Genomic DNA, 14,476 nt, shown 5'->3' with positions numbered 1-14,476 from the left:
TATGATCGAACTGTGTTTTAACTTAGTGGGATTTACTTCTGAGTGAACACATTTAGGTCAGGCTGCACGTCCCAGTTGTTTCTCCGGGGAATACAAAGAACAGTGTCCTCTAGCTAGGTTTATTTGGAAGCAAGTCCCACCCAAGTTGCAGTCCTATGGAAACTTGCTAGAGAGCAAGGGTTTTCAAACTTGGAGCTTGTTTCTAAGTAAACATGTTTAGGTACATGAAGTCTGTTCAACAAGACACTTGAGTAATGTACAGGTTCAGTGTAATTCTAAAGACATTTATTTGGAAGGCAGTCCCATTTATTACAATGGGGCATCCTATGTAGTAAACATGGGATTATAATATTAAAATGCACCTTTATGCACAATTACTTAATAGTACCACTAAATGTGATAGGACTTCTCCAAGTAACCATAAGATTGGGCTGTCAAAAATATTTAGCTGAGACCAAGTGTTACTGCATTTTTTGGGACTTAGAAAACTCAAAAGGCAAAATGTTTTCTTAGGTTCTTCAGATTTCCAAGAGAACCTTTACCTCGGCTGAAGAGAACATCCCTTGCATGCAATAGGTCCTGTATTAAATCTCAGCATAAGCCTAGTGAACAAGATCTCTTGTCTGAAATGACCACATGCAAGGTCTATCTAGCTCTCTATTGCTATAAGGCAGTTTCCTATATTCCTAACTTTCCTCAATATTGACCTGTGTAACTTACACTTTCAAAATTCTAAAGCTATTTTTGAATTCAATTACTTTTGATCTTATTAAACCCCCCACCCCTCTTTAAAACTCAAGACATTAGCAGGTAAGAGGTATTGGTCCATTAAAACATAATTCCAGTAGTGCCAGAGACTGAGTCCTGGGAGTTAACCGATTCTTGACTACTGAAGAAAAGAAGCAGGTTATGTCTGTCTGATGAATGGAACCAACCAGGCCTGTATTAGAGTTGCAACCTTTTTTGTTTTTTAGAAGGTGGGGGGCAAGATTTGTTTGATTTTACTTCCTGACAAACAGAAGTTCAATGGGTGTAGCTCTTCCTTGAAGGTAGGAATATATCCTTGCATGTCCGTCAGCTGTTCAATGTATAGAAGGTCCTTAAGAACAAAAGGTGACAATTCTAGCTGAAACAATATGGCCTGCAAAAATCGAAATTATTTTCTTTAAAAAGTTTCCTCAGTGAATCACAACTCACAAGGGGTTCACGTACAAATAAATAATGTTTACCTCAAACCTACTGGTGGGATAGGAGAGCTGGAAAAAACCAACATCTGGCAACAAATGCACCTCTTTGGTTTCAGATAGTACATCAGTGGAGAAGTCTAAAAAGCCCAGGATGCAAGTTTTCATGGCCTTCTAGTGGCTATGATGGCTCATTTACCAGAAGTGATGTATTTAGCGTTAACTCTGGATGTGTATATTCGATTCTGACCAAACTAAGCCTCTTAGAGCAAAACATACAACAGGAGGCTTAGTTTGGTCAGAATTGAGTTTATACTTCCAGAGTTAATGCTAAATACATTACTTCTGGTAAATGAGCCATCATAGCCACTAGAAGGCCATGAAAACTTGTGTCCCAGGCTTTTTAGACTCTATCCATGTACTATCCAAAACCCAAGGAGTGCATTGGTTGCCAGATGTAAAATCTATTTCCATTATTTTCAGCTCTCTAACCCCACCAAAGGGACGCGGGTGGCACTGTGGTCAAAACCAGAGCCTAGGGCTTGCTGATCAGAAGGTTGGCGGTTCAAATCCCCACGAAGGGGTGAGCTCCCGTTGCTCGGTCCCTGCTCCTGCCAACCTAGCAGTTTGAAAGCACATCAAAGTGCAAGTAAATAAATAGGTACCGCTCTGGCAGGAAGGTAAACAGCATTTCCGTGCACTGCTCTGGTTCGCCAGAAGCTGCTTAGTCATGCTGGTCACATGACCCAGAAAGCTGTCTGTGGACAAACACCGGCTCCCTCGGCCAGTAAAGCGAGATGAGCGCCACAACCCCAGGGTGGTCTGCAACTGGACCTAACAGTCAGGGGTCCCTTTACCTTTATCCCCACTATAATTCTGTAATGCCTTCAGCATTGGGATGAGGGGGAGAGCAAATCAACTTTGTTATTTTATATAGGCTTCACCTGCTGGATTTCTGCCTGTTGTGCAACTGCTAGAAAAGAAGCTTGCTGCCAAAGTTCTGAAGAGTTCGAAGCTATTTTCCTCCAACTCTTAGGAGCCCAGTGCCCCTAAGTGGAATAATGAAGCAATAATGTTTTGGGGTGGGTGGGTTTGATCTTGTTCAGATTCTATATTCTGCCATCCTTGCATGAAATAGAATATTTTAATAGTGGATACAGACTTTCTGTTTCCAACTCGTACATACTGGCAGGTATAATGTTGGGGCGTATTATTTGCTTACTGCTAAGTAGATGTATACGTTTGTATCAATAGTTACCAAACAAAGAGTTACTGGGAGGATCACAGACTGCTTTGCTGAGTGTACATACTGCTGACATAGGCAACCCGGAAGGTAGATGATTTTGACCATATGTGGAAACAGGCAGCAGGGGAGTTGCACAGCATGGCTGGGTGTGGCTTTGCAGCTACTTAGCAAGAGCCAGCTAGCAAAATAAGTCCAGCTACCTGGGGAGGTAAAAGGTGTAACTCTCACCACAGAAATCTATTGTGAAAGAGTTCTAAAGCTCTCATGCTGCTTTGGAACCGTTCTGTATACATTTGGCACACCCAGAAGTTGAGCATCTTCTTGCCATAACACCCCCATTTGGAAGGCTTTTGGACTCTTAGTGTTGCTGCAGTCGGTTTTTAACAGCCTTACCCATGTGAAAAAACAATCTCCACACAAGTCTAAAGAAGGAATTCCTAAACGTACCACAATCTTCTCTTAACACCCCCCCCCAAAAAAAAACATTGCTAGTTTCCAAATGTAACAACTAAATGTGCCAGCCCACTTACTGGTCTTGAAGTCCAGGAGCAAAAGAGACCCATTGGCAGGGGAGGGCTTTATTTCTAGCAAGCCGCCTCCGACTTTGACTGTATGACAGACAGAAATCCAGTAAATAAAGTCCTAGCATTGAGAGGCAGTGATTGCAAAACTTTATGGGTTGAGTTTCTGCCTGCCTTGCAGCTGTTTGTGTCACAGTTGCCCTGCCAGCAATGGTTAAAGTAAAGGTAAAGGGACCCCTGACCATTAGGTCCAGTCGTGGCCGACTCTGGGGTTGCGGCGCTCACCTCACTCTATAGGCCTAGAGAGCCGACGTACAGCTTCCGGGTCATGTGGCCAGCGTGACTAAGCCACTTCTGTCGAACCAGAGCAGCACACGGAAACACCGTTTACCTTCCCGCCGGAGCAGTACCTATTTATCTACTTGCACTTTGACATGCTTTCGAACTGCTAGGTTGGCAGGAGCAGGGACCGAGGAATGGGAGCTCACCCCGTTGCGGGGATTCGAACTGCTGACCTTCTGATCGGCAAGTCCTAGGCTTTGTGGTTTAACCCACAGCGCCACCCGCATCCCAATGGTTAGTATAGCTTAAATAGAGAGTGCTTAGTAATAATAATTTTTATTTGTACCCCATCCTCCCCAGCCCGAGCCAGGCTCAGGGTGGCTAACATCATAAAACTATTACAGGTAAGGTAGCCGTGTTGGTCTGCCGTAGTTGAAACAAAATAAAAAAAATTCCTTCCAGTAGCACCTTAGAGACCAACTAAGTTAGTTATTGGTATGAGCTTTCATGTGCATGCACACTTCTTCAGATAGACTGAAACAGAAGTCACCAGACCCTTATATATAGTGAGAGGATGGGGAGGGGTATTACTCAGAAGGGTGGTGGGAATGGGTGATTGGCTGATAGGTGTGGTAAACCTGTTGACTGTTAATTACTGCAATTGGTCTTACAGAAAAACTAACAGTATACAAAGAACATAAGAACAGGCAATCAATTAAAATACATCTTAAAGTTAGTTCAGAGGAAATTAAAATCTGGACAGATAGCAGTCCACAGGTAAAATTGAGAGTGGTTAATATTCTCCAAGGCCAACTGTTACCACTGGTCTTATAAAGAACCTGTGAATGGGCTAGGAGGCCTCTTTAATGCTTGTTCTTATACAGAAAGAAGAATCAGATTGAACCCCGACCAAAGGCCTGGCGGAACAGCTCCGTCTTGCAGGCCCTGTGGAAGGATGTCAAATCCCGCAAGGCCTGGTCCCTTGTGAGAGAGTGTTCCACCAGGCAGGCGCCACGGCTGAAAAGTAGTAGTCATGGATAGCTTTATCCTCAATTAAATTTGCCCAATTCCATTTTAAAGCCAATGGGATAGGTGAGATTAGACCTGACATTTAGAAATCCCAGCTTTAGCATCATTGTATAGGAATTTGAGTGGCCTGAAACAACATTGTTAACATGGAAACAGCACAGAACTAATGAATGCACATGAAATTAAGTACTTTACATGGGGTAACCATGTGGCAAGTGCCCCCTAAAATGTAGCTGTCTCGTGTGAACCCAACACAGCCAGTCAGTCAACACAGCAACGTGTCTACTAATCATCCGAAGAAGACAGGTAATCCTCGTTTTATAAATAAAATGTTAAGTAGCACATCAGACAAGTGGGACAGTAAGCAGGCATTGAGAAAAATGCCACTGGGATCCTGTGATAGTTGTATACCATTCTGGATATCTTAATGTCAACTGTACAGTCCCCTATCAGTCAGAAAGCAATTTGTATTTAGTTATCACACATCTGAATTGCTTTTCAATCTAGCTGTCAAAGTCCACAATACTTAGATGCCTGTATTGCTATTATATAATAGAAAAGTACCAAAGCAGAAAACTGCTCCAAATGTTTATCCCATACGCATCTATAAATTTGGAACGCTAGGCTGGGAAGGAGGCTTTTGCTTCCAACCCAATCCATGTGCAAAGACTGATATGAAAGGATCAGGGGCAGGTTCTACCTTCTCCAGAAAAAGACTATCCCCCCCCCCCCCGCCCTCAGTGGTTGCATATTTTGAGACCTGTTTGCCAAAGAGAGTTTCTTTAGCCACCTCCTGCACCCAGGGGTGCTTTCTGGAGAAATCCTACATACCCTGCAGGGAGTTTCTACCTAACATTCCAGGAAACTGACTTCTCCTTGACCCATTTATGCTACATGACTTCCAGTTTGCTGTGCAGTCCACAGTGTTGCCTTCACATACTGAAAGTGGTCAGGTTTTAGAAAGAAAAGCACCTATTCTTCCAGAAGACAACCCTTGTGTTTCCAAGCGGGACAGTGATCACAACTTAATGGTGCAATGAAGACTTTCAAAGTCCCTAATGCCTGATCCTTGATAAACTCCACTGGAAGAATTTGTATGGGCACGCCTTGCTTTATTCTAAACAGCAACCCTGCAGTATAGATTACGCTAGCAAAAAATAGCACATCCAAAGTCATCCAGAAAGCTTCAGTGCTGAGTGGGATCTGAAACAATGTCCCCCTGACCCAAGTTCAATGCCACATCTCAATATTGGTTCTGGGTTAGGGAGAACCATTGTCATTAGAATGGATGATAGTACGCTAGGGGGACTATGGGTTACTCCCAGTACAAGGAAGTCTTGGCCAACCTGGTGCTCTTAAGACCTTTCAGTCTAGGGCAGGCATAGGAAAACTTGGCCCTCCAGCTGTTTTGGGACTACAACTCCCATCATCCCTAGCTAACAGGACCAGTGGTCAGGGATGATGGGAATTGTAATCTCAAAAACATCTGGAGGGTCGAGTTTGGGGGGTGCCTGGTCTAGGGTTCCCACCAGTCCCAGAATGCACTGCTGCACTGGCTGAAGCTGATGGGAGTTGTAGTCCAAAACAACCAGAAAGCACCAGGCTGGCTAAGCTAGCACAAGGCAACTCCTTATTTTGTTTCGTAATTTTCGCTTTAACCAGGAATGTAGGCAGCTGCCATCTGGACATGATGTGAAAGCCAACACTGAAGCACATGGGCTGTTCTGTTTACACTTGCAGCATATCAGTGGAAATTTCCACATGATGGCTCTGTTCCATCAGCCACTCAAGACGTGATTTTTATCAGAGGCCACCATAACCGGGCATTGGCGTTTACCTTATTTATTTGAAACATTTTTATACCACCCTTTTAAAAACCCCAGAGTGCTTTGTTAACATTTGACAATAAAACCAGTCCATTAAAACCTAAGAAATGCAGTTGAAACAGCAACATCCACAGTAACCAGACAATTCAAAATGGCATTGGTATCAGTGACCAGGATAGGCCTGGGTGAACAGGTATTTTCTCAAGATGCACCAAGAACTCAACAGAGCTTGTGCCCACCTCGTTTCAATGCTCCAGAAATTGTTCCACAAACTAGAAAAGGCCCTGCCCACGTCCTGAAACCCTGGCCTACCTGGCAGCAAGTCAGTGTGCCGTGTCCAAAGTTGAAAGTCTGAGGGCCGATCCACACACATGAAGCCCAGAGTCCAAAGGTCAGAAACTGAGGTTCAGGGTCAGTCCAAGTTGCTAAGTCTGAAGTCCAGCAGTCAGGATACAGGCCAAACCCAAAGCACAATCCCATAGAGGCCCTGAAGCACCCAACTCCCTCAACATGGACAGTTGAGTGGACACAGCACCTCAGCTCCGCTTCCCTCTTTGTATTCTACATGCTGATTGCAGCATCTGGGCTTAACGAGGCATGTGACCCTCACCTGTTCTGAGCCTGCTGCAGCTGAGGAATCACATAGTGAGCTCCACCTGGCCAGCTAGGGAGCTGGGCTGTGGGTTATTGCCTGCCCCAGCCTCCTACCTAGAGAGTCTCTTCTGCTGCTCCCCACACTTCAGAGCCTGCATCGTTTGTGGAGACAGGGGCCCTTCTGGCTGTGGTGATGGGTCCTGCTGATCTGGTTCCTGTGCATTGACCTCCAGCCCCTCACCATCCTCCATCACTCAGTGAGTACTTCCTACACCAACCTCAGTTTCCCTATTCCCAACATGCCCCAGTGTGTCCCAATCCCAGCGACACCCCTTGCTGGGATCTTCCTCCTCCTCCCAGTTCATGGCACCCTGGTTACCACCAGAGGGAATTCTTCAGGATATGGCACCACCAGGATGGCCTTTTCGGTTGTAGCCCCTCGCTTGTGGAATGAAGTAACGAAGAGATTTAACACCCAGAATTGAAACCAACAGAGTGAGAAAGGTTCATTTAAAGGTATATATATGAAGAAATGGATAAATCTGCTAGATATACTATGTTGCACTTAACCACTATCCCCACCTTGAAAGTTGTGGCAGCAGTGACATTTATTTATTTATTTATTGCATCTTTATCCCACCTTTCCTCCATGGAGCTTGAGGTGGCATGTCTCCACCTCTGCATTTTATCCCCACAACAACCCTGTGAGGTAGGTTAGGCTGAGAACCAATGGCTGGCCTAAGGTCACCCAGTGAACTTCATGGCTGAGCCCTGGTCTCCCAGGTCTTAATCCAACACTCTAACCACTACACCACACTGCCTCTCTGACAAAGATTCTCTGGATTCAGTTCTGCCTGATGCTGAACATTTAAAGTGACACTGCATATCTCCACAATGAGGGCAGGGCTGCCCAGGCAGGATTTTTTGTGCTTCTTCCCATCCTTGCTGTTTTGTTCTCTGTCACCCATATTTGGTGCTTATTTTTACATTCATCAACTAACCATCATTTCATGAAACAATCAGATGTCTGCAGTGACAGTCAACAATCAGTCAGAACTGATAATGAACAGAAGCCACACATTTAAGTAAAGCATATGCATTTTATACATCCCTTTCCGAATGTCTGAAATTGAACTTTTTTTTTTTTTTAAGGAGTCACTGCTCTAGCTGACAGCTAGGGGCCATTTTGCAAATAAGCACATGGTGACTATGCATTTTGTTGGAACCTGAGTGTTGTCAGCAGATTCAGGAACTGAAATTGGAAGAAAACAGGAGTATGGACACGACAGGCTCTACATCCAGGTAAAAGGTAAAGGTAAAGGGACCCCTGACCATTAGGTCCAGTCGTGACCGACTCTGGGGTTGCGGCGCTCATCTCGTTTTACTAGCCGAGGGAGCCGGCATACAGCTTCCGGGTCATGTGGCCAGCATGACTAAGCCGCTTCTGGCGAACCAGAGCAGCGCACAGAAATGCCGTTTACCTTCCCGCTGGAGCGGTACCTATTTATCTACTTGCACTTTGACGTGCTTTCGAACTGCTAGGTTGGCAGGAACAGGGACTGAGCAACGGGAGCTCACCCCGTCGCAGCAATTCAAACTGCCGACCTTCTGATTGGCAAGTCCTAGCCTCTGTGGTTTTACGCACAGCGCCACCTGCGTCCAGGTAGGAAACTTTAAAAATGAAACCTAATATTACTCAGAGTATTGGAACCAATAACATGTTTAAGCAGGATCAGAGCAGTTGCTTTGAATCCAGTGCGGCAAGATGCCTGCCTATGGTCCCTGACTGCACAAACATTGCTCCAGTCTTAGGTCTGAACTTTCCTTCAGCCTGAGGAATAAATGGTGCTGGTGCTGCTGTCACTGTTGATCAGCTGTTTGGCTGCCAGAGTGATTTGCTGTTAAACAGCTGCTTACTGCCAAACAACTGCCTTGTGATTAAAGCAGCAATATTCTCCCATCACCCACACTGCAAGATAAATTCCAAGCAAGTTTTGGCAAAAACTCATGCAGTGACCACCTGAATAATGCTAAGAATATAATCTCTTCACATTAATACAGTAATGATAATTATTTGTCATTACTTGTATCATCATCATCACCATCATCATCATCATCATCATCATTATTTATCTAGAGACCGATGTCCCACCCTCATCAGAAGTGATCTCAGAGCAGATCACCACAATCTAAAATACAACAAATCAATTAAAATGGAAAATAAAATATATTATAATAAAGTGTGCCTAGGAATGAACAACATCTCTCACTTGAAAACCCACATTACACTGTGCTGAATTGTGGCCTTTGCTTTCTGAGAAATCAACCAAATATACCAAATAAACCAAATGTACAACAACAAAACAGTGCATTGTGATGTATTACATGCATACTGTTGGTACCTGGAGCCTGAAATAGGAAGCTGGGTCCCTATCACTTCAGGTCAATCAAGGAGTGAGTGTCTGAGAAGATATCAGCACAGAGCCCTCTGCACTGCTAAGAAGGGGGTAGGGAAGATAGCCCCAAGGCAGAATGTGCCCTTGCCTGTTTCCTTTTTTGTTTTGAGAATTGCCTTCAGAAGCCTATAAAAAGTTCAGATATTTCTAAATGTGGTGTGGTTGTGTGTGTGTGGGGGGGGGTGTTTTTTGTTTTCTTTTCTTTGCTGCTATACATATTTTCCACCCATAATTGTTTTAATACAAACTAGGAAAGGTTTTAAGACACCCAAACTAGGAAAGGTTTTTACACCAGAAACAGAATATCTCAAAGTGATGGAAAGTTTTTATTAAGAGAGCACTATTGCATGGAATAAGAGAGTTCCCAAATTAATAAGTTATATATTTTTTAATGGGGGGGGGGACATATTACTGATGCCACAATTCTAAACCTTTTCACAACGAGTTCACACAGAGGGCTGGATTCAACTAAATACTTGTGCTAATGGGAATCGGCACAATGAGGCTTCAAGGTATGCAGACCCTCCAAGTGTCCCTGTTTTCCAGGGACAGTCCCTGATTTACAGAAGCCATCCCGGTTTCTGATTTCATCCCGGAATGTCTCTCTTTTCCTTTGCTTAGGACCTCCCTTTTTTAAAGGAGAAATGTTGGAGGGTATCCAACTCCTGAGTTGTCTGAAGACAGCCCTATATAGGGAAGTTGTTTAATGTTTTATTATGTTTGTTATATAGGTTGGAAGCCACCCAGAATGACTGAGACAACCCAGTCAGATGGACAGGGTATAAATAGTAAAATTATTATTATGGAACAGGACATCCCTATTTTCATTGGAAAAATGTTGGAAGGTATGGGTAGGTGGTAGTGCGCATACCTTGCATATAGACACTCGGGTTTGCTCCTGGATACTTCTGGTTGGCTTAAACCCCTTGAAAGAAGCTAAAAACCCCCAGCTAAAATAGTTTCTAAAAACAGTACAGAAACAACTGAAAATGGTTTTCAAAACAAGACAACATGAAGTCAGAGACCTTTTCATTAAGCTAGGAAAGCTTGGTTTGTCTCTTTAGAAGACAGCCTTATGTATATTCATAAGCCCAACCAAGGTCCTAGGTTAATGTACCTGCCACTCAATAGGCCTAAGGATATCTTTTGCAGTTGCTTTTAGTTCTCCACAAGCCCCATAGACTCATTCTCCTATAGTCTCCAAGTTGTATGCGTAATCTTTTCTGCCTTTGGGAAACACTCATTACCTTTCTCTGTCCTCACCAGAAGAATTTGACGAGCTCCAAGTTCACAACACCTTAAAGGGTGGCATTGTTTTCGAAGACAGCTCAGCCACTGCAATGAGGCCTCACTTAGGTTGCGGTTGACTTGAGGCACACCTTCATTTCAAAGTTACCTGTAAAAAAAACCACCACACACACAAACAAAGCCTGCTACCTATAAAAATAGCCCTGGTGTTTGGCATGAATGCCTGTTAAATATCTTTTCAAAGTATGCCTAGCACACCCTTAATTGCTTTCAAGAGCTCTCTGGCACTTTTTGTCTAGGGCCAATTCGTTCCTACGTGCAGAAATGCAGAGCTCTCAAAATCAAGCCACTCCCTTGGCTCATGCAAGGAACCTCTGCTCTACCCATTGTGGCACTGAAATGTACATGGTATGTATTTATTATGTGAATTTTTAAATGGCTGAATACCAAAGGTACATCTGCCCCCTACTCTTTAAAGAAGGAATGGGATAAAGGCAGGCGGCTCCTCCAGATGACATGTTTATTGAGCATCCTTCCTAACTCGTTTGCACAACACGTACCATGTTTTTTGCTCTATAAGACTCACTTTTTCCCTCCTAAAAAGTAAGGGGAAATGTGTGTGCGTCTTATGGAGTGAATGCAGGCTGCGCAGCTATCCCAGAAGCCAGAACAGCAAGAGGGATTGCTGCTTTCACTGTGCAGTGATCCCTCTTGCTTTTCTGGCTTCTGAGATTCAGAATATTTTTTTTCTTGTTTTCCTCCTCCAAAAACTAGGTGCATCTTGTGGTCTGGTGTGTCTTATAGAGTGAAAAATATGGTATGTATAGCTGAGCTTGTATCCTGTCTTTATTGAGCTTTCATTCTGATTTGCTTGCAGGTCAGTTATACAACAACAAACATTTGTCCTGCATTCACTTGTGGGGCATTCATACATCTTCCTGTTAGCCATTTCTTCATGCCACACTTTTTGATGCATTTCCCCTTCAAACTGCAAAAAGTCTTATTCTTCTTCAACATGGATTTGTTGCATGAGGTTGACAGAGCCCTTTATAATAATAATGTAATAATAATAATAATTTATTATTTATACCCCACCCATCTGGCTGGGTTTCCCCAGCCACTCTGGGCGGCTTCCAACAAAGCATTAAAATACAAGAATTCATCAGCTATTAAAAGCTTCCCTAAACAGGGCTGCCTTCAGATGTCTTCTAAAAAATAATAATAATTTAATCGGCTTTAACTGCTCCAGGTGTGCACTTGGATCCCCACCACAAAATAGTCTGGAGCCACCCATAACACATACCCATGAGGAGGAGATGGGGAGCAGGGTGACTCTGGTTTTACTTTTCCACCTTTGCTCTTGAAAAGACATGCACACAGCTTGCAGATTGACTCCTGGTTGCCTCTTGACCCTTCTGCTTCGGTCAAGCTGTCCACTTTTCTTCCTGGTATGTTTACTCAATCAACCGTACGTCTGGTATTTTTTTTTAGAGCAAATGCTTCAGGGTTTCCTCCCATCACCACAGAACTACTACAGTGCCTTCCCTTTTTTTAACCTCTACACAATAGCATTCTGAAGCTTATATAAAGCAACAGGAAGGTTCTAACCAAGGACTTATTTGAACACCCTTCCAGCCACAACCACCACATGCTGAGGGCAGCTGTGTGCAGGCCAGTGCCACATGGAGAAGACGGTGTGGGTCAGCATTTTTGCAGACCGCTATGAATGGTTCTCATCTTGAGAGCAAGTCCAAACCGCTCTAGGCTAAGAGTCCAAGATGCCTAGGAGACATGTCTGTGCTCCTGGGAGAGTAAGAGAAGATAACAAGCCAACTGATTTCAATGCATTTTCTCTGGAGGATGTTGATTCTGTGTTCTGTCTTTAACTAAACTGAAATAACAGGTCTGACATCCTTTTGGTGGGGGTGGGGATAGAGAAAAACAACCGGATCCAGTTTGTCCTTTTGATTGAATTCCCAGCATCAGCACTGAACTCACTGACAACTGGGAGCTAAAACAATCAGCTTAGCTCAACCCAACATGCTGATAACTAAGTTGCACTGCAGCTATCTGCCAAAGCAGAGGTTTCCTCCAAAATGATTTCTCTTTTTTTGATGTGTATGCACGTGTGTATGTGAGAGAGAATCTCTTTACCCAGACAGAAAAGTATGATAAGAGGTAGCTCTATGTACCAAGCAGTTGTGCTCAAATTCCAGGGTTAAAGTACTGCCGTATCGCTCTCACTTTTGACCTGTTCTGAGATATGGCCTTAAGATCTTGTTGTTGCATTCTCCAAAGCAAAATAAGTTTAATTTCCTATTAAGAATGGATACCAAGGAGTCACTGGAAAACAGGGCTGTTGATGTTATTTCAAGTTGCTGCTTAGGGCCACCAAGAGGTGAGCAAGTGGCTTCAGGCATTTGAAATGGATGCAATGCCTCCTCCTTTCATGTAGCAATTCTTGAGCATTTTGCAGTAAACTGCTAAAACCACTGAGAGTTATACCAGGGAAAGGGTTTGCTTACAGAGATTCCCAAACTTATTTGGCCTACTGTCCCCTTTTTTTTGGGGGGGGGATACTCAGTGCCCCCTGGAGATCTACCTTCTTTAAGCAAACAAACAGAAAGATGAAGACAAATTTGAGTTGTTTAATTGTCTTCTTTCTTTATGCTTCCACCCCCCTTATTTTTATTCAATGTCCCCCCAGGTGCAGTGGAGGTTACTACTGCCCCCGTGGATCATTCCAGTGTCCCCCCAGGGGGTGGTATCGCCCACTTTGAGAAAGGCTGCTTAAGAGGAAGGGTGAGAGGTAAGGAGCTGGCCACTCAGGGATCACTTCCCATCAGTTGCAAAAGCAGGAAAACAAAAGGTTTTGTCACTAGTGACTGGAAAATCAAAATATTCCTGCCACCCCCCCCCCTCTCTCTCTCTCTCACACACACACTGAACAATTATCTGCTCCCCTTTAACAGTGTCTCAAGTATGCCACCATAGGGTATCTCATAGCAAGGTGGCTTCTAAGTTGCTCTTCACTCAGAAACACAGCTGCATCAAGGAGGACTGCCCTTTGCACCCTCCCCCAAATTGTGCAGATGTTTTCCTGTCGTGTCCAAGTGTCCCTCCCAAGCAATGTTTTCCAATGTGTTGAAATCAGCCCTCTCAAGTTATGCTTCTCCTCCAAAGCAGAAGCTCTGACCTGAAATAGTAACATCTAAAAATACTCACTTGCCCTGGTCGGTTCCTCCACATTTTTCAATGAGCCCAATGGACAGGATTTTGTGCTTTACTTATTAGCAAGGGTTTTTTGTTAAATAATAAGCTAATTAATAAAGCATCAAACCATCGCCAAGCAGGAACCTTCTTTAGTGAGGGGCAGCTCTTGTTTGAGCTTTTATAACGGGGGTGTGAGAAATTGTCCCCATGCAAGCAGAAGATTCACACAGTTCAACGTAGAGTCTCAACCTCTAGGCTGGTCAAGGAATGACAATAGGGTGAAAAGTGCTGCACTCATCCTGTGTTCTCACAGGCACCTTGAGATATACCCCAGTTTGATAACTGAAGGTTGGTTCACGCACATACAAGCAACGTTTGATGGATTCATTCAACATTTGAATATGCGCGTGGCAGTCCTGTATGCAAACTGATCCCATTGAAAACTGGTGAAACAAACATTCTACCTGCGGTGTTAAATCTGGGGGAGAGCATAATAATAATTTGGTACTGTAGTCATTGATCAATGATTACGATAGCATAAGCCTTCCCTGAGAAAGAAGAGGCCTTGAGCCATGGGTGTAGCCAGGATTTTTATTAGGGAGGGCAGGACTTTGGGGGGGGGGTAGAACCTACGTGATTGGTCAGTTAATAATTTCTATTGTTTTACTTGATAGCTACACCTGTGCCTTGAGCTGTTGCTGGTAGCCATGAATAGGGTGGGGGAACCTTAGCTCAGTGCACAGGAGCCATCTCATAGGGGCTGAGGTCCCTTCGCCCCCCTCCAATAAAATATTTGAGGGGACTGAGCCCCCCCCAATAGATGGGCATTGCCATTCAAATAGCGTGTGTGTGTGCTGTGTCTTGTGATCAGTTATGT

The 14,476-nt window shown here is 44.0% G+C and overlaps 1 protein-coding gene across 12 annotated transcripts in view; it reads right to left on the bottom strand.

Annotated features, from left to right (window-relative positions):
* Positions 1–14,476, bottom strand: part of LOC310680970 (uncharacterized protein) — a 133,548-nt gene that overhangs the window by 92,642 nt on the left and 26,430 nt on the right. For 3 of the 12 annotated variants that reach the window (XR_014513023.1, XR_014513028.1, XR_014513031.1), the window contains one exon: positions 10,402–10,534. The exons of 7 other annotated variants lie outside the window; for them this stretch is intronic. Coding sequence is in view for 1 of the 5 variants with exons in the window: in XM_083448252.1 (XP_083304378.1) it covers positions 7,846–7,934 (89 nt within the window). In the remaining 4 variants the exon portion in view is untranslated. Of the gene's footprint in view, positions 1–7,492; positions 7,935–10,385; positions 10,535–14,476 lie in introns of those variants that run through there. 2 more of the 12 variants (XR_014513030.1, XM_083448252.1) reach the window with 2 other exon arrangements.

This window comes from Podarcis tiliguerta (genome assembly GCF_965153285.1).
Source record: "Podarcis tiliguerta genome assembly, chromosome: 6".
Classification (NCBI taxonomy): Eukaryota; Metazoa; Chordata; class Lepidosauria; order Squamata; family Lacertidae; genus Podarcis; species Podarcis tiliguerta.
This window is presented reverse-complemented; position numbering and strand designations above follow the sequence as displayed.